At 44.1% G+C, this 20,723-nt stretch overlaps 1 protein-coding gene across 4 annotated transcripts in view; it reads left to right on the top strand.

Annotated features, from left to right (window-relative positions):
* Positions 1-20,723, top strand: part of KDM2B (lysine demethylase 2B) — a 119,078-nt gene that overhangs the window by 31,963 nt on the left and 66,392 nt on the right. For all 4 annotated transcript variants that reach the window (XM_086474396.1, XM_086474399.1, XM_086474400.1 and 1 more), the window contains exons 6-8: positions 917-1,023; positions 10,667-10,760; positions 11,669-11,822. In XM_086474396.1, coding sequence (XP_086330522.1) covers positions 917-1,023; positions 10,667-10,760; positions 11,669-11,822 — 355 coding nt within the window. The remainder of the gene's footprint in view (positions 1-916; positions 1,024-10,666; positions 10,761-11,668; positions 11,823-20,723) is intronic.

Raw genomic sequence — 20,723 nt, 5'->3', positions numbered from 1 at the left:
TGGATGTTCGTTCACACATGACGTTTTTTTTGAGCCGGGCTGGGATGTATAGCCACACTGTGGCCAAACGCAGCACTACAGCCTGCTTTGGACTTGCCAAGTTGACTGGTGTTTTCCCCTGTTTTGAAACCTGGCACATGTGATCCACTTGCATAACCAGAAGGGAGTGTTAAGGATATCTAGCACAGGCTCCACCATAAAACAGACCAAAGAATGAGTCACAGGCTTGTCCTTGCTCTGGCTGCGATGGACAGATTGCAGTTCGTGTTCTGGCAACCAGTGCAGGAGCTGTGTTTCGATGTCCCTGAACAATCTTCAGTTTCCATCTCTTCCTCACCTTGCTGGCACTATGTTTCCAATTGCACGGCTTTCACTGTTTTTCTCCTGCCCACACTTCCAGAAAGTTTGGGTTTTGGACAAGAACTTTGGTGAATTTTGTACCCAAGTAGAACGATGAAGGAAGTGCACAGTAGGCAGTAATGTAATTACTCAAATCAGAATTTGGCCAGAACAATGCTGTTAATGTTCCTTGAAATGTAACTACTGGAATAGTATGATCTCTTTTATGTTTGTATTTTAATGTTCATAAATGCAATTTCTAGGCTGTTGGCTACAAAAATGTGTTTGAATACAGACAGCAGGTGATGCTGCAAGAGAAGCTGCTCACAGGTGCCCATAGGACAGAACTTGCACCCAGTTAAATTGGCTGCAAAACTCTCCTTACTCTGGGTTGCAAAGGGCTAAATTGTGATGATGAAGTGCTGCACCTTAACAAGTTGGGTCCATAGGACTTTTGCTGAACAGCAACATTGTCCCCATCTGTGAGCACCTGCTGCTGTTGTTCGAGTTTTAGCCAACGGGAGTATATCCTACCATGTGTTCAGTAACTAACAGTTGATTTTGGTGGGGCTTTCAGGTGGACTTAGTCGACTGGGTGGATAATATGTGGCCACAGCATTTGAAGGAGAGACAGACAGATGCCACCAATGCTATTTCAGAAATGAAATACCCCAAAGTGAAAAAGTAAGTTTAAGTCTTTAACAAGCTCTACCCTTGACCTTGATTAATTCCTTCTACAGTTTGCTGAATACAATCTTTAATCAAATATCTTTGAAAAGTGCGTTTTTATTTTTTTGTTTTTGAGCAACTCTGTTTTGAAAATGTCAGACTGACCTTAAATAGTAAATTCTCCAGAAGTGCCACCCAAAGAAATCACTTCACAGGATACAGATGTGTCATACAGTTCACACAGTGTAGTCAGAGTCCTTCTGTAGACCAGGTTCAGATCCTTCCCAGGTTCTAAACTACTAATGGCTGAAAAGTTATTAGCTGAGAGATGCTTTGTGAAATGAACTTGAAGTCCATTTTTAATAGGCGTGTGTTTCCTCAAAAACTCTGTCAGTGCCCTTCATGCCAGTTTACTTCTCTGTTGACTTTTTCAATAGCAAGATCAAATATTGGACTGACCATACAGGCTGTTTCTTATTTCAGAGGACCTGCTCAGGGCAGGCTTGAGACCGAACACAAGAGCAGTTTGTCCTGCTTCTGCCCATCTCAGCTCTAGTTTGTGGGCAGGCTGTGATAGCATAACCTCACCTCGCTGTTTCTTCTGTTTGAATGTCTTCCTTGGAACTTTGTATGAGATGATCAGAAAAAGGAACTATTTTGGGGGCCTGAAAATGTGCACTTTAAATTTCATAGGAATTAGTACAACTGAGATAGGGGTTCCATTAATGATATAATAGCTATTGACCTGTATGAACACCATTAATCCTGGAAGCCCTTCACTGCTGTTTCTGTTTTAGAGGCATTTTCTATTGGCCAGACCTAATGCTGGCGGCATCCCGGGCTCTGCTGTTGAACCGACCTCTAGTGTTTTGCAAATTGCTCAGAACTCTTTCCGAACGGTGATGTCTAAAATATATTGATACTAACATACATAAAGGAGTGTGCAGTCAGAAAGTGATATGCAGCATTTACTCTCATTCTGTAAAAATAAACATTTTGGAAGGTAAAGGTCTCCATAATAGAAGAGCTGCTGTGGCAGGCATCATAGGGAAGCCTGGTCCTACGATATGCTCAGCATCGTTGATTCCAGTGGAAGCTAAAGATACTCTTACCATTCTGAAAAGAGTAAGCTGCTTGTTTAGGATACTAGGTATGGATAGGAGTGCCAGATTTCACATGTGCAATTGGAAATGTCCTAAGTGGCTTGCCCAAGGTGACACAATAAGCCAGTGGCAGAGGAGAAAATAGAACCCAGGCAACTTGCTTCCCAAGTGGTTAGTCTACCAAATAACGTTATTTATAATCTGCTAAAGCTAAGAAACTGAATCATGATTCAGGGCTTCAGGATTCATGGACTGTACAGGGTAAGAAGTAAAGAAAACGATCCCTTTCCTAGAGCAGGCACACTCCAGATGCTGAAAAAACGTAGCAAGTAAACAAAGCAAGGCAGAGATGGTTTAAAGGATAAGGTAGCAACATGACTAACAGAATTTAGCAGAAAAAGCAGAGTATATTCTTGCAGTTCACTACTTGCATCATGAAATGCCAGATGGTAGGTTTCAAAGAGGGATTTTAGAGAAGTAGCAATTCAACAGATTTTGACATGGAGCTTTTCCCATGTGTGGGGGATGGCCTGGTAGAAAGGAAGGAGATGCCTGATGAAGAAGCAGACACAGAGCCATTGAGGTTGCTGTCACTGGCAAAGTGAAGGTGGAGGTTGACAGCTTGATAAACTAGTAGATGTGATAGGTAGAGGGAAGCTAAACAGTGAAAGACTGTAAGTGCTTGAAATGTGACAGTGGAGTTTGATGTGGGGAAAAGGAGTTACCATGCATGAGAGGTAAAGGCAAGGGTGATGCAGCTGGAGGCATGAGGATGTTGCTAGTGAGCATCATCTAGCATAAAAACTAGAGAAAGCTGATTTGCAGCACCGTTGGCACAAACCTCTCATCGGTCTGAAGAAGCAACAAAGATAAAAGCGGTAACGAATGTTGATAGTCGAGGAGCACAAGAGAAGTTGTACTGGATCAGGACTGTGGTGCTCAGTAACCGGTCTGCTGTTGGGTGCTGTCGTAGATGCCCTGGGAGGAGTGTGAAAACGGTGTGAGCATAAAATGATGCCACCCATTAAAATTATCTTCTGAACTTCCACTGTCTGCAGTTCAGGCAGGAACTGTCCTCCGGTGAAAGTGGTTTCTGTGTGGTTAGTGACTCTCAAGAGATTTCTCTTCCAAGAACTTGTCCAGTTTAAATACGAACTCCTCAAGAGATTAGCTTTCTCCATCTTTGGAAACTCATATTGACCCTTTCCTGTAGAGATACTAGTCTCAACTATTGCTGTGAGTACCCAGAGGGTATAAGCCCTTATTAAAGAGATCATGTTCAATTCTGGAGCTAAATGTCAATGCTGTCACTTGTTTCATGCTGCCCATTCTTTTATGCAAATCGTCAGTATTCATATGCTTTATTAACGATTGTTGTTGCTCAGAAATGGGATTGTTTAATTTCATTCTTGTTCTTAGCATTCTCATAATACTAAGAGTTTGCAGTATGCGATACCCACCATTAACATGTTCCCTACAAACAAAAAGCACTCCAGCAAAAGCGTTGTGGTTTTGCAGACACAGATGGCATTACCAGACACAAATGTCTGTCTTGGCTCCTGCACGTCAAGTTCCGTGCTGGGAGTGAAGTTAGAGAACGCTCCATCTGCTGCGCTGCTTCGGTTACCAGGAGCACTACGCGCGCTGGAGAGTGCCCTGGCTTTCACTTGGGCTTGCACCATTAACTTTTTAAAAAAAATTCTGGGTAATGAGGTTATTTTTCTGTCCGTAAGTAAATGACTACTTACCTAATAGGAGCCTTAGAGGTCTGAATTAAGTGGGGAAATAGTTTATGTCCAAAATACGTAAAACTTTCCAAGTACTACCTCTTAAGCACTAAGACAACATGAGAAATTAGGGGGATGGCTATCTGAGATCGTAGCATGACAAACTTCAAACTTGTATAAGTTGGCATTGCCCCTGAAAAAACAGTCCCATGCCCATGTTGTCCCATCCTCATTGCTAGAACAAGCTGTTGTGCAGCTGCAGAGTAAACTGGACTGGGTACTGTCTGGCTGAAAACTGACTCAGAAATAAAGAAGAAAAATCAGTTACTTTTCAGGCCATCCAAACCACCACGTGGCTGCATAAATGCTTGCACCAACCGACGGGCAGTGCAGAAGTGTGAATAAAACACAGCAGTGGGATCATCGACAAACCCCTTCTGCAGTTCGCACGAGGTGCAGGGCCACAAGACACCGCGTGAGCGGAGCCAGCAGCTCATTGCTGCTGAGGAAGCCTCCTCCTGCCTCCCCTCTTTCACATCCCTGGGTGGAAGTTCCTGCAAAGGGCCTCACAAACGTGGGAGTCTGGCTGAGAGCGGGCAGCGTGCTGTGTAACCAAGAGCCAGGGCAGGAGGAAAAGGCAGTGCTGTGCTAACATCAGCTTTTAGGGGCAGAAGCTTGTTATATCACCTTGGATGTCTGTGGTACTGCAAATCCTAAGGGTAGGAAACTGTGACAAAAGGAGACTGAACTGGGCTCAGAACTGCTTCCTTTTGTCATGGTGCACCATAACCATTTTCAGGTAGCTCAAAACAAGCTCAGATTTAGTTTTCTGTTTAAATTCAACCAGGACTGAAGCAATCTGGATACAGCTGAACCTGAACCAAATAACAACAACAAAGTACTGATCTGATTTCTCGTTTATCAAAACAGATAGCCCTGCTGACATTATTATCCCCTTTATTAGGTTTTTTGTTCATAGCCTTGCAAGATTTTTTGCAAAGCAGTAGCAGTGAAATAGCTACTGTGCCAGGACACGATGGCTATAGAAATAGTAACAGGCACATCTAAGAACTTGATAATGGCCATGCTATGGCACAAATGCAAATGAAAGCTTCAGTCACTCCAACACTCTTTTTGCCTTCAGAATTCTTCCTCTTACTTAAAATATCTAAGCCCTGCTGTAATAGGTCTTTATGTTGCTGCTGTCCTTCAGCTAAGGATGGGGTATCTTGTATGAAACGTCTACCTGTTCACAAAAGGACGCTGCGCAGTTACCACGTATTCAGCCCTATTTTCCCTCTCCTAGGCTGTTACTCAGCCATCCATTCCTTTCTATGCATTCCTTTATGAAGTAGGGATGGATTTAAACAGATGCTAAAACGCTCTGCTGAACTGTGGTCTAATTAGAAGCTGAGGGTGTGCCTCTGGAGACAGAGATTGCCCTTTGAGTTGAGGGAGCTTGCAGGTCCCCCAACGCAACCTGGCACTGTTTTATGCATGTGAGATACTTGTATGCACTTTGTATGTCACTTGTGAATTGCTTTTGATACAAACCTGGTCTATAAATATAATTAAGAACAAGAAAATTAGACCAATAAGTGCAAGGCCTTATTAAAGCTTTCCAAGCTAGCGAAGTAAATAAAATTTAATGTCTTCAAGTCAGTGTGTTAGTCTCAAATCCTCGTTTGTGTAGAATGTGGAGGACTTGCAGCATCACAGGTGTAACTGAAATAAGCACCGGCGTTTAAAATGGTTTGTGGTGAGCCTGGAGCTGAACAGCCATGTCACAAGGATGGAGAAATGAGTCGTGTTCTCACCAATACAAAAATACTGTTCCAGGGGCAGACAGGCCGGGCTCGCTGTGAATTGGCAGCTTGGTTCATTTCCTTGCGGTGGCGGATGCATTCTCAGAAATTTAAGCTTCCAATCAGAAAAAAAAAAAGAGGCCTCTTCATTCTTAAAGTTCAAAGTTAACCTTCCCAGCGGTAGCTCAACACATGCCGCAGCAATGAGGTTTGCAGGCAGCCTGAGATGATGGTAGCTGGGTGCAGTTCTGCTGATGCTCTGTGTGGGCTGTTAATGCCAAAATTTGACGGCTGGAAGGTAAATAACGCTTTCCCGTGAAGTCTCCAGGCTCAGGTGTGAACCGGCCCCCTGCACAGCGGAGCTTGGTGTTTCATCTCAAATGGGACCAGAGCAAGGGTGGGACGAGGAAAGTGTTGCCACTTACTTTGGTCCCAGTGTGATCTGCGAGCGTCATTTGCAGTCGCCTCACAAGATCTCTGGTGCATGGCAGGGCAGAAAATAGGCTTTCTCTTATCTCAGGTGTTGTTTTTGTCCGACTGACTCAGATCGGAACCCTCTCAGGGCAGGAACCGGGTCTTTCATGTGCTTTTGAAGTGCCTGGTGCACACATCGTGTTTAATTAGTTACTGTTTGGTCTTGGTAGGTGATGGTTTGCTTTTACTTCAGGCTGGAAGCGCTGGTTACCGCAGCCGGGCTGCCCCGCTCCTGAGGGAGGGGAACGGGGCCCGGGGCCTTTGTGCCTGCGGGAAGGCTGCGGGGCTGGTGGCGGAGGCTGGTCCCCGGGCGGGCGTCCCACCCTGGGCCTGGCTCTGGAGGGGCCCCTCGATGGGCAGAGCCGGGGGCCGGAGGTGGGTGCTGCAGGGGCCCTCCCTGAGGAGAAGCCCTTGGGCCTTCCCTGAGGGGGGGAGCCGGGGCTCTCCCCGAGGAGAAGCCCCTGGGCCTGCCCTGCGGAGGAGAGGCCGGTCGGTCCCCGCGGGGAGCCCCGCGGCGGGGGGCGGGGGTGGGGCGGCAGACGGGCCGGGCGGGCTGGCCCCGTGTCTCCCGGGTGACAATGGTTTCTTTTGTCTTGCGGCGTAATTTGTGGCTTTCGGTTAGAGGGCCTCAGTGTGGGAGCGTGGCTCAGCGCGGGTCAGGCCGTTAGCGTGAGGAGTCGCCCGGAGGTAGCTATTGTTTTCCTGCCCTGTCCTTCCAGCTCCCGCTTCCCGATGCTGTGAGGCGAGGCCTGAGAGAAGGGGACCGCGGGGTGCCGGGATGCCGCCGGGGGACCACCGCAGCCTCTCCCTCGTCCTGGGAACACCTCTCCCGCCTGGGGGAGAGGAGGGAGCGAACGCCCAGAGCAGGGCCTGCGCCTTTTCCCCGCTTTGGCACTTGCAGTTGGCTCATGGGTTTGTGGTATTCGGTTTCAGGCTTAGGGATTTCAACCAGCCGGCGCTGCTCCTGGGAGGAAGGAAGAGTGAGCTATACTTTTCTCATTGGCCCGAACAAAAAACAGAAGCCTCTGCTGGGGTTTGGGAGTGGTTTATGGGCTGAGCTCAGTGGCAGGGGAGCCCTTGCAATGCCAGAGGGAATAGAGCCGTATGGTGCGCTGTACCTATTGCGAGAGAAAAGGAGCTAAGCTGAGGGTAATGCTGCCTCTGCGTGTGCTTGCGCGTCTCCCTCGAGTTCATGTGCATGTACGTTGCGCCTCTGCGTTCCCCTGCCCGTGTGTGGGTGCCTGCGCCAGGGTGCGATCGCATCCCGGCGTGTCCGCCGCTGTCTTTGTTTCGCTGTTTGCTTGCGGGTTTGTAGCGATGCGTGGCGAGTGCATTGTGGGTTTGCCTGGGAGCGTGGTCTCTGCGCTGGCTCATGGAGCCGTGTCTCTGTGTTGTTTCTGTGTTCCCAGCTCTCTGTGTTTGCTTAGTGGTTTAGCTTCGTTTGTATCCTCTCCCTCTCTCTTTTTTGGGGGGGATCTCTGTGTTTGTTCTTCCCTGTGAGTTTGCAGGTTACTCCATGTTTCTTCGCATCGTTTCTCTTAACAAATTTCTCCAGATTTTCTGGGGGGAAAGTTCCCCTTTCCCCACACCGCAAATCCTTCCTCCAAAATAACGATACATTAACTTGAACAATTTCAGGCTCATGGAGAGCACAAAACAAACTCTTCAGTGGGGAAGGGAAGGTTCCCCACAGCAGATTACAAGCAGCTGCATGTTTTAAAACCCTAACTGAGGCTGTGCAGGGAGGTGAAGTGGAGTATGCAGGGATTGGATGTGGTAGCAGTTGTGAAAAAAATTAAAGTTGGGGCATCTTTTGCATCGATGGTATTTTCAGGGTGTAACTCTGGTCAGATTGGCTCCCTGTGCCCTCCTTGGCATTGTGTTCCTGTAACCCACTTTACCTGCTCTGGCCCAGAGTGCTGAAGGCAGAGAGCTGCGACCAGAGCACGCAGTGGGATGTAGTTTCTAGATTTCTTTCAACATGGATGCTGTCTTACAGCTTTTTTCCTTTTTTTTTTTTTTTTAATGTTCGTTGTTGGTTTTTTTTTAACGTTTGTTATGGAGAAACCTGAAAAGTTGAGTCGTTCCCCAGATTAGCAGCTGTTAGTGACGAGAAGCCGCTTGCTGAGGTTGGAGCTGGGCGGTGTATAAGATTAGCCGTGGCATGGAGCTGTGCTGGGACCATGTGACTGCGGTGTACATTGGAAGAGGAAGCTGTAGAGGTCAATGCAAAGGCATTGTGCCAGACTCTGGCAACAAGGGAGAGTGCTGTATGGCGGAAGGTCCCTTTTTCAGGCTCTGAGCCTTTCGGTAGCTGTTGGGGTTGGACAAAAGCAGCCCTGTAAGATTAACAGCAGAAATTACATATGGCATGGCTCGTTTGTGGATGGAAAGAAAAACTGGGTTTGTGTTTTTTTTTTTCCCCAAATGCTTTGTAGGTTTTTATTAATCGCCATATGTGGCTCTTTCACTAAAACCACCTTTATTGGAGTGGGAATTGTGTTTAGAGGAGTTTCAAGAAAACAGAGGGAAAATGGGGAAAAACAAGGGGAGGGAAAAAAAAAAAGAAGAGTTGCGTGTTCACACGTATCTTTGCCTTGGTGTTTTCTCACAAAACTAAATTTTAAGCACTTTGATTTGACAGAGAATTCAATCCTGTTATTTCCTCTCTGAATACAAACAGATCGACAGCTTCAAGTTTAGATTATTGACTGCTGAGGAATAAACAAAACCAGCTCATGCTTAGGCCATTTATGCTCTCTCAGAATATCTGAATACAAATGGGTAACTGTTGGTAGGTAGCACTGTCTTAGAAAAATTTTGTTAGTATGATGTGTTTTACATCTGACCTTTTGGAAACTGAAAATAATTGATTCCATAAGGATTTGAATTTTTTTACTTTAAATCAACATGAACCTCTTAATACTCCACACTGCCCACAAACTGAGAATTTCCATGTTGGTTTTTTTTTTGTTTTATGAGCAATTATTCAATCTGTGACTTTTTGCAGTTTGGCTGGAAGAAAGGCAACTTCCTTTCTGGGCTTCTTTTATTGTTTTTAAATTCTATCTGACTTGTAATCAACAACATCTTGGTAGAGAAAACATAAAAGGAGAAATTTAAAAAAAATGTATTTGGGAGGGAAGGACTCATATTTTGAAATGGAGCATATTGAGAGTCTAGACAGCTTCTTGGCTAGCTGTGATTTTTGAAGCATCTGAAATACCCCAGGGGCAGAAAAAGCTCTTTTCCTGCTTCTGAAGGATTAAAAAAAATAAAATTAAATAAAAAAATTCCAGAGTGGGCAAGAGGAGAGACGTGTAATTGCACAAGGAGAGGTTTTAATTGTGAGATGAAGGCACAGGACCTTTTTTGAAGCCCACAAATTGACTGTCTTCATGACAGCATTGCGTATCATTCTGTCAACTCCGGCTCGGGATGTGGTTGCTAGGCAGCGGGCTCTTATGGACCTATAGTCTCTCTGATTTGCCAGCCTTCTGCAGACACATGGTAAGGTCCTTTCCAGCCTATCATCTAGAGGGACTTTTGCACGCCGTCTGCATACTGCTGAGATTCTCTCTACCTGAATGTGATGAGAAAAAGACACAGTTAAATGAAACCTTTTTTCTTTTTTTTCTTTTCCTTTTCTTTGCCTTTTTTTTTTTTTTTTTTCCAAATCCCACGCTGGTACTGTTTCCATAACCCCCCTCAAAACCAAACCAAAACAAAAAAAAAAGCCATGAAACGGAGACCGGAACAAGGAAAAGAGGTTAGTGGGTTAAGTGGTGTGTGTTTCCTGCGTTTGCAAAGGTGCCTATAGTGAGAAGGGCGGCTGTAATTCGGCCATTAGTTACAGATGGTGGCTGGAGGCTTGAGATTCATGCAGCGAGATGAGAGCTCTCATATCTCTTTCCAGCGATGCCGACTTTAAACTGCTTTGAAAACCTGAATCAAGACGGCATAAAAAATAGTGGATTTGATACTTAGCGATGCTGCCAGCTGGTTCCTTTATGTGTTTTGATGCAGAGATGCCTAGAAATGTGAACAAAAAGGAGTTAATTTGCCAAATTAGGTTTCTGTCCCCCAATCCTTGCAAAAATGGCATTAGTGGCAAGTAGGTAAAGAACGTTCAGGAGGATTTATAAGCAAATTAGATTTTTCAAAACTTTGCGCTTTGAAGCAATTTGTGAGCAACTTTCAGTGAAGGTTATGTCTCTCAAGTGGTGAAGGAGAGCATTAAACAGATCACCCTGGGGACTGGAAGTGGCATAAGAAATATTTCTGAACAGCATAACTTTTTAATGTTTTTTCCATTCCTTAACTCTGAAAGCTGTCGCTCCAGCTGTGTGAACAGCAAACTCAAACGTGGAGATACACATTTTTCAGCAGAAACCTACTTATAGTTAGTTCATGAGGCAAACCCCAGTTCTATGAATGCAGAAACTTAATTGGTGGAAGCACTATCGCACATGCAGTTAACCTCTGCAAATTAAGACGTGAAAAATACTGTTTCAGACTGATTCATTTTTGTCCTTCACTCTGCTTACAGGTACTGTTTGATGAGTGTGAAAGGATGCTTCACTGATTTTCATATTGATTTTGGTGGCACTTCAGTGTGGTATCACGTTTTCCGTGGGGGGAAGGTAGGTGAACCTTGCTTGATATTTGTTTTTATTTCTCTGTGCCTCTTATGGAGGGGAGGGGTTGCTTTCCTTTATTTTTCTTTTTTTTTTCCTTCTTTTTGCGGGGGAGTGGGAGGGAGCTAGTCAGCGATCAGTCTATTTCAGCTAGCTTTGTTCATGTACACGGAGTTTGCTGAACTAGAAGGACACCATTCACCTTTAGGAAACAAACAACTGATTTATTTGAAGTATCGAATGCGCTACATGCTGTCGGTGGTGCTTTTAGGCTTGCTATTGCTGCACGGTTTAGAAGTGTCTTGCAGTGAGTGTGTGTGTACCCTTGTTGGGTCAGAGTGCCCTCACAGGTCTCCTTCTGTAGCTAGAGCTTCTGTTTCCTTTTAGAGATTCCATGTTCCTTTAGTGTACCCATGCACACTGTGCTGGAACTGAAATATTACAGAAGCATGAAAATACACAGCATGGATGGCTACATTCACATCTTTACTGTTTTAGGTTGCTTTTCCCAGTTCTAGGATAGACAGCGTATGGTGGGAACTGAAATAAATACAGCACGTTGAACACCTCTGTGATACAGATATTGTTCATCTGCATAGTCCAATGAAGTTGTACTATACCAAGGCACGGTTTTGAACTGAAAGTAAACTGTGCAGGCATCTTCCGAGTAAGATGTTTCATGGCAGAGAGATGACAGCTGACAGTTATCTTGCCACTTCCAGCACATGGACTAATTGCTGCTGCTGTCTGCTGCGTGCCTCTGTGTGCAGCACCTGGGAAACATGTGTTTTGTGCGGAAGGCGGGCTTGGTGCGACGCATTCGTTTGTCTAACACATGATAACCTCGTTGGAATCTCTTAGCTATTTATTTTTGTTGACTGTTGGTAACAGTTAAATCTTTCTTTTATTTTTAGATCTTCTGGCTGATTCCGCCTACTCTGCAGAATCTAGAACTTTATGAAGAATGGGTTCTCTCAGGAAAGCAAAGTGATATCTTTCTGGGAGACAGGGTGGAACGGTGCCAAAGAATTGAGCTGAAACAAGGCTATACGTTCTTCATTCCTTCAGGTATCACTTGTTAACTAATGTGGTTTTGCAATTACTGGAATTGCATTTGACTAACAGTTCCGTGTAAAACAATTCTTCACGTCTAAGCCCCATATTGACCTCTTTATTTGCTGTGGCAAGAGAAAGGCTAGGGACTGAATGCACTTAATTTTCCAGAAATTGACCCATCCAGAATGATGAAAATCGTGCTGTGAGGAAATGTGTGCAGTGATCACCTGTGCTGGGCAAAAGGAGAGAGGACCTGGGTCTCTGGGGCTGTCAGTCCACCACTTTTCATCAGAGTCATACCGACTTCTGCCGTTGTTAGCTTTCTTGGAAAAATATTTTTCTAGTTTTGTGATCTCTTCTGGCAGGTTTCACCTGCAGTTCAGTTACTTACTTCATTGTCTCTGACTGTAGGCAGAGGTGGGTCTTGATTCCCTGATGGAGGTTAGTGGAGATTGCAGTCCGTGGAAGAGCAGGCGCTGTGCTCCCTCAGGATTGCTTCATGGGGAAACAACTTCATTTTATTGTCATAACTCTTCAGAATTTCTGCTGATGGAGACTGTGCTGAATCTGGACATCTTCCAGTAGCCCAGCCACACTTAATTTTTACACTACTGCCCACCTCAGTAGCTGTGTTGCATGATTCAGGCTCTTCTTGCAAAGCGACCATATAGTTGCTGCTTTGAAGGCTGGTGGCTTCAGCCCTTTCTGCTCTGCCTAAATTGGATTAAGGATGGTGCAATCTGTAACACTGCTCATTTAAGATGGTATCAGCCCTTGCTTTCTTTGTCTATTATGGGACCATGAGTTTGTTTATAATGATACAACACATTGCCTCTGTCTAGTGGATCTTACCAGGGGCATAAATACATACAGCCTTTCTACATGACAGGTTGGTAGTTTTGCAGCTCTAGAGTTACTCTGTGGAGATAGGATTATTATTTTTTAATCCTGGAGACAGAATACAGGTCATGTGAAGACAGCAACAATGTTCTTACCAACTAGGGAGTGTTGTTAGTATCAGTTGAAGGCCACAAATTTGCACACTTGTATTTGGTAGGAATCAGCCTGGGAGGTGACAGGCAAAATGACTTTGAGGGTGGAGGAGTTAATCCATTAAAGGAATTAGGTCTTCCCTTGAAACAGGTCAGAATGTGCTGTTACTGTTTGAACTGGGTGTTTGAGTGTGCCTGTGCTGTTTGCTTAGATCCTGTTACTGCATCTTCATATTTATCTTCGTTCCCCTGTGAACAGCCTCCTACGAATAAGACTTTCTGTATGTTAGTTTAGTCATGCTCAGCAGTTGGAATACAGCAAGTTGTGGGAGCTTGTACAGGACACAGCTGTAACATGGTGGCTGAAGTGAAGTGATTCCAAATGTGGTTCTTGACTGTAGTTTCTATTTTCTCAGGAAAGTCCAAATTACAGAAATGCCAATACTTCAGACATTTTAGGCTCCATGCCATATTTGAGAGGCATATATGAATAATTTCTCTGTAAGCACCTCATGGATTCAAGGGGTTTTGCTCTGCTGTATTTTGTTTGGAAAACTTATTTGCAAGTCTCTTATTTATGTGAAAGGGCATTATTTCCGTGTTTGTTTTAGGACTATGGAAATGCCTAATTAAAGTCTGTTCCAGGTCAGTGAATTGAGTGTAGCTGTGTAAAACAGGTCAATTTCTACGACCTTTTTGCTCTGGTTTGTGCACGTATCACATCAGTGAATGTTTGAATGTGTTTTGTATGCACTTTATAAGTGTTTGTAGTGTTTAGGTTCTGCTAATGGGTGTCTGTAAAACCAGTGTGCCCCATACTTCCAGTTGAGCGTGGTAAACTGCTGACCAGCCTCAACTCATCCGTGAGGAAAATACCTTCTAATTACGGGCCTGGTCACAGAAAGTGTAGGGTGATAGAGCTGGTGCTCAGCTGGACTGTGAATGGGGAGAACATTTCAGCAAAGGACCTTTTCCATAAAATATCCTGCTCTGCTCCTGTTTTCAAGTCATTTGCGGGGGGTGGGTCCTAGAAATGCTATTATACCATAGCAGTGTAAGGATGAAGTAAGTAGAGAAGACTGTAACAAGACGCATGAGGGAGTGAGATCACAGGCTTGTGGGAGATGGAAGGTTTCTTTGAGAATCTGGGATCAGCAGTAGATCCAGTAAATCCCTGAAACTACAAACCACTTGGACAAGAATGGAATTATTCTTATAGAAGGCATAATTATAGTGCTCACCAGGGCCTCGGGGTATTTTCCTCTCCATCACTGCCATCATCCTTTCAGGATTAAGTTTAAACCAGTTAATTTCTGCCTGTGCTTTTAACCCTGCAGAGCACTAAGGGGCACAGTCACCAGCTGTAGTATCAAGGAGAAATTGAGCAAAGTATTGTCAGCATAGTGGGTTGTTATGGGCCAAGATGCATCTTGCAACATTTTAGGAGTCCCTCCTGAGTACAGGGTGGGGGGAAGTATGCTGAGATTCTGAGGGATACTGTGTCTGGGGCCTTGTGTAGGAGCCAAGCTGTACTCCTGATGGCCCCATAGGACTTCTCCAAACAAGCAACACACCGTTACAAGTTCTCACCTCCCACTTTACCAGTTCCCACTGATGAGTCAAGGATGATCAACTCTGGTAAAGTCTGCGGTAAAGTGATAAAATCAGCTAGGAAACTGGCCTTTTCCTTTAATACAATTCTCTCAACTGATGCCAGCATAATTGCAGATTGAGAAACAGAACACGTTGTGCCACGGTGCGGTTTATGGCCAGATGTGGATTCAAGATGTTAAAACAGCTGAAGGTTCAAGAGGGGAGGAAGCTGTAGTTGCTACCAGTGTCAGCAAGTGATTTTTTTTTTTTTTTAGAAATCTTGTCTGTTGTTTTCCCAGGGTAGGAGAGAACTTGTACTTCTGCAGGAAGGCATTAGTAAAGAATGCTGCAGCTCTGGGGTGGTTGCACTGTGTATATTACCATGAGCAATGTTTAATCTTTCATATGGTTAAGTGTTCAACACAGATGAAATTTGGTCAAGGCAACACACCTTACTCTGGAATAGCAGACGGTGCTGCGTATCTGACCCACCTGCCAAATAGAAGGGAAATTCTTTATAGTGTCCTTGTCTCTTCAGGTATAAACTGTGATGATCTGGAAGAGGAAAAGCATAATCTCAGTGCTCAGTTATGGTCTCAGTAGGGAAACAACAACATTTTATCGGTCACGATCAAATCTAGAACTTGTCCAGTATTATTTGTGCTGTAGCTTTCTCCTGTAGAGTGTGTGGGTCCAATGAGGAGTTGCAGGGAGGATGTGTGAGTGTTTGGAGTCCGTTGTGGTGGTGTTATGGAGAAGCAGTTTTGTTGTCTCTCATCACTGTGCTGGGGACACGCAGAACCAGTGTTTGAGCAGTGTCCCTCAGATTTCTACAGCTCAGAATTACTGTAGGCACGTGTTTCTGGCTTCTGCGCAGCCACTCGTTCTGTTATGTCCTGATTGCTCCCCTACAGCCTGTTTGAAATACTGCTCACTAAGTTAATGCCAATGTGTTACCCAGGTTTATTAATATATTTAGTTCTTCTCCTTTTACTTTAAATATTTTTCTCCCTTTACGTCACTGCATAACTTTGCTGGAACCTTTCCTCTCTCCTCCTTTAGCCCTTCGCCTGCCACTCCAGTCTTCACGCTCTGTAAGCCATCTTTTACTTCTATCCTTGCACTTGTTTGTTTCAAGTAGTGCATTATGCATCGAATTCCCTTTTGTCTCAATTCTTTGAACACCACTTTAGTTTCTCTTGTGTCCTTCTGAACGTCACTGTTGTTACCTAAACCCAAGCTCAAAACTAAGCATACACAAAAATGATAAAATCATCCTTTTTCAATCCACTTGCTCTTTTGAGTCTTTCAGTCTTGCTGAATATGTCATTTTGATCATAAGTGATGGAGCTCTGACATGGATATTGTCCTTCTCCTTCCCTGTTGTCCTCCACAAACCAGATCTTGCGATAGTTTGAAATATGTTAAGCTTGTTTGCTTTTTTTCTCAATTTCCTGCCAGGCCTCTCTCTCAGAAAAATGTCCTTTTCTTTCATGCATGGCTATATATGCTTGGTGTAGACACTAGCACTTCAAATTCAAGAGAGTTTGCACGTGCAAATTTGGGACATACAAAAGCAGGCCAACTAGTAGTCTCTTGTGGACAATTTGTCTTGCAGTATTTGTCTCTTGTTAATATTGTGAAGTAAGGGTGTAATCATCATGTGTCTTGAAAAGGTGAGGTCGAGCCAGTTCTAGATGGTTACTGATAATGTAGTCTGGCAGAATATGGATAAACTTGGATTTTCTTCTCTTTTTTGTGAGGACCAGTTTTGCTGGCCCCCAAGGAAGTTGCCACGCTTACTGTGGATACAGTCTGATTCCAGGGGTTGCAGTGTGATTGGGCTAAGAAAGTTTGCAAACATACTGGTTTTGGTTCTTTAGGAGCAGATGGCTGATACTACCAAGGGTTACTCTAATCATCCTCTGCTTCTTACAGTCTTTTGCTGAGCCTCTGCTGCTGGTCAGAGGCAGTAGACTCATGAGCAGGTATGTTTTGGGGGTGGCTCTGCATGGATGTTCTTACTGTGGGCTTTCCAAACACGTAGCTTTAATGCAAGTATGTTGGAGATGAGATGCTGTGATGTGTGTGCACTGGTAGTTTAGGGAGCTATGTTTGTGGGAGAGCACAAATCCTCAAGTAGCTGGGCCATTTTGAGTGACTTTTGCTGTTCTTTAAATCTGACAATAATGTTCTCAGTAACAGCCCACTACATGGTCCATAAAATAATGGTCCAAAAAGTCACTGTGCATTTATTATTTCTGAAAATAGAATAACAGACTGCCATTGGATATTGTAGAAGGCTTGTGCAGTGCTGATTTATTAGACATTCCTGTGATCGAAATCCAGACAGGGTAGCTTACTGTCAGCTGGACGTGGTGTTCCCTTCTGGTTCCTCTTCAGACTTCTCACTAGTGTTGCTGCAAGCTATTTTATAACAGTTGTGTTTCACCTTGGAGTTGGCAGTGTTCCACCGAGGAGTACGCTGTTTGTTTTACTTTATTTTTCTTGTGTTCTTTGTTAAGCGCTCTGGGGCCTTTGACATAGAAACATGCTATTATAGTCTCTCTTAATTTCTTGAGAGCTGAAGAATGAGCCACGGTCTAACCAAATATTGTCATTGGTCTGTGGTGATTATTGTGATAACACGGGAGTGCTCCAAAGTTCTTGTTTCCAGTCAGATGCAGAAATAATGACTTCTCTCAGATGAATGTTTTTGGGAAGGAAAGCGGACAGAAAGCGATGTTCTGTGCTAGACTCTAGGCAGCTATTTGCAAGGATTCAGAGTGCTTCAAATACCGAATCCGTGGTTATCAGTAGGATTCTGCCGATGACGAGTGTGCGGTCTTAGGTCACCTCTGCTGTGCCAGTCAGTATTTGGTGAATTATTATGTAATGGGGCCAGGAGGTAGCATATCGCCTTTATATCAAGGCGAATGGCAGGCTATTAAAATCTGACTGGTAAATTTTTTGTAGGCAGCTGTGCTAGGGCTGCGTAGCTGCCTGGCTATTTTTGGTTGCTCTTAGCTTTTCCCATTTCAGGAGCTTCCACTGACATTAATGGAAGCTCCATGCCTGGAACCTTTAGGGACCAAGTGATGAAGATCAGTGGAGAGGATCAGAGATGAGAGTTTTTTGCCTTGGGTGTCTGCTTTCAGATAGAAGGTGACAGCATAATGTTGGATTTCTAGTTCTGTTCCTCTGCAGTGCTCTACCTAATTCTTATCAAATGATATAAGATTGAGAGTTGCTGAATTACCCATACTAGCAGGGCAAAATTAGTACTTTTTTTACTTCTAAAATGTAAACATGATGTTTTCTTGACATATTTGGTTGTGGGCACTATTATGACGCAATCATTCTTTTGAGATGAGAGAAATAATGTTTCATCTGCTGCCTACTCTAAGGTTATCTCTTTAGTCACTTTTTATTTTTGAGACCTATATATTTCATCTTTTCTACCCCAAGTTGCTGTAGCATTGCAGGAGAATGTGTCTGCCTTCTATATCACAAAGCAAAATATCTGTTCAGTTACTAATGGAAACAGATGCACCATGGTTTTGGCTTGGAGCTTGTAGTCTGTTTGCCCCATAGCTTTATAAGTCAATATTCTTTTTTATTGTTCTCAGATGGATGATTGCGTCCTTGAAGATACAGCAGGAATTTGCAGGCCGCTGAAATCTTCTAACAAGTTTGCAATGTTTAATAATACTTGTTTTATAAAATTCAAAAGATAATGAGATCATATCTTTCTTTTAACTGTTCTGAAAAGCTTTTGTAACTGTTAATTTTACCTTCTTGATTTACTACAGATGATAACATCTAAATATTCAAGTGTATCTTAGGAGTGGTGGAATAATTCATAACTGTAAATCAGCTGAGAGTATTTCTGAGCCTCCTGAATAGAATTCCTGCTCAATGTTGGCTTGGCTTCATAAACTAGGGTTGTTTTGGGAAGGAAAAAATATTCATGAATCACCAAGAACTGAAATAAAAAAAAAATCAGAAAAACCATAAGTGGACAGTCTCCTTGTGGAGGCTTGACGTGAGGGTTGTGAACAGGGACTGTGCAGGGTCTGTGCTCCCAAAGCCATCTGTCCCTGTTCAGCTGAGCTCGTCACTGGTGGGTGGTATGAAGCGCTCTGCTCCCAGGGCAGGACCGTGCAGTGGCCGGGCAGGAGCCGCTCCACCGCCCCCAGAGCCTACTCCAGCCGCCAGCTGTCAGAGCAGCCTGGGGAGGAAGGACGGGCTGGTTCCACATTCACTCAGTCGTTACCACTGTCCACACAGGCTGGTTTGAAACTGGTCACCCATGAGGAAGAGTTTTCTAATTCATGACTAATCCTTGAAGCCACACAGTGTAGGTCTTTCTCACATCTGTAGAATTTAATTGTAGCCTTAGATAATGTTTAGCAGGTGCTTTTGTTTGTGTCTTTCAGCCAAAAATGAACAATATCATATTCCACTGACTTTTGACTTTCTCAGTCCTTAATCGATTTGTTTGATATTACTCCAGTGCTTTTTTTAGCGTTAAGGATGAAATGAAATTGTGACATTTTGTTCTATGTTGCTTTCCCTTTTCTTAAGAATATTACAGTTTTTCGGAGTATTACCAAGGGGGGAGGTGTTGTCTCCTGTCTTGCACTAGCGCATGAAACACAGGGTTGTGCGGTAGTACCAGGGCTTATGTAAACAGCGTGAAGCAGTCCCTGAGGAGGGAATTGATGCCGCTTGCTTCAGAGGTGTCCGCACTGGAGGCTGTGTGGCAAGTTTTTGCTGTGAGAGCTGAAAGATGTAGCTATGCGTGAGCAGACATGGCCGTCCAGCACAGAGTGATGTGATCATACATGTCAACAGACCTGTCAAGTTCTGCACCAAAAAGTAACGGCATAGCTAAAAGTGAGCTGGATGGGCTGTATTGGTGTGGATGCAATCCCCTTGGCCGTCCTTTTTGTCTTACACATGCATGCAGCTTGCTCCTAGTTGGGAGGCCTGTCTTCCTCTTTAAAAACCTTTGTGACTGGGAAGCTTAGAAGATGGGTGTTCTCGTTTGCGAATGGCCACAATGAACATTCATCCTCCTCAGTTTATTTCTGAGTCGTGCTTGTATCTAAGCTGTGGGAATGAATTGAATGTGCCATCCAAGCTTATCTGTTCTCAGAGCTCATTTCCACCATATATTACCCTCATGGAAACTGTTTCCTGTTTTCTCCTTGTCTCTCTTTCCTCCTACTTCTACTTTTCTGGTGCTGGCCTCTTCAGTTTTTCTTCTTAACATCCTTGTTAATATTAGAACAGGATTTTTTTTTTTCCCTTTGTGACGTCTGTGCCAATCTTCTTGTGGTTTTCTGCTTTGGCAATTCTCCATCTTTTTTGTTTGTCTTGCCCATAGTGTCCTACATCCCTGGAATACACCTCTTGGTGCTTGTGTCTCTGCAGTTTCAATATTGCACCTATGTTCCTCAGGCAAGTCAAAACTATTTTGGGATGCAATGTCACTGGAAAACGCTGTACCGCTGAGTGGCCAAAACCTGTTTTACGAGCTGGTGACTCCTCTGACAGGGCTGCATCCTGTAGCTGGCAGGGGGACTGTGAGCTGGATCCTGCATGTGTGGGCACATGAGCTGCTGGAGATCTGGGGATTCCCTGGGACGTAGCTGTGTGCCTAGCTCAATGCTGTTCAATGGTACCCACAGGCATCGACCTTACCCATCTCTGAGCTATGCCTGGAAGTCATCCTACACCCTGCTTTGGCTAGGGGTAGGAACTTTACTCCAAGTTCTATACAGTTAATGACTTTCTGTTTGTTGCTTGGTCCCTGGTTTATTTTTATTTTAAAATTTATTTTTAAACCCTGATGGATTTTAGTGCTTCATTATTACAGGATTTTGTTATTGAGAACTGTGTCATAAAAAGTAGTATTTTCAGTCTTGTTATTAGAAAGACATGCATCTTGAAGGACCTAGTGTTTAGTTAGTTCAGAAGTTAGAAGTTGAAGGTACTAATTGTTTGTAAGATGAGTTTAGACCTGGTTTATAAGTGTAAATAGGGAATTAAATACATTATCTGCAGAACCTGAGGTTGTCTCAGATACTTTACAGAAGACTTTCAGTTTGCACCTCTACCAGCTCTTCAACAACACAAGATCGAAACTATATTCATGTTTGTTGATCTTTCCATTGAGGGTTTGTCATGTCTGGGACACCATTTGTTGGCATCTGTTGGGGGCAGAGTCGAGAGGTCAGGAAAGGTGTGATGAGAGTGAAACCCAGAGAGCGAGAAACAGTGAAACCGACTGCACTTCAGCGTGAAGTTTTCACTGAGGAAA

The sequence above is a fragment of the Leptosomus discolor genome, chromosome 16 (assembly GCF_034619465.1).
Source record: "Leptosomus discolor isolate bLepDis1 chromosome 16, bLepDis1.hap2, whole genome shotgun sequence".
NCBI lineage: Eukaryota > Metazoa > Chordata > Aves > Leptosomiformes > Leptosomidae > Leptosomus > Leptosomus discolor.
The sequence above is the reverse complement of the archived record's forward strand: the minus strand, read 5'-3'. Positions and strand labels throughout refer to the sequence as shown.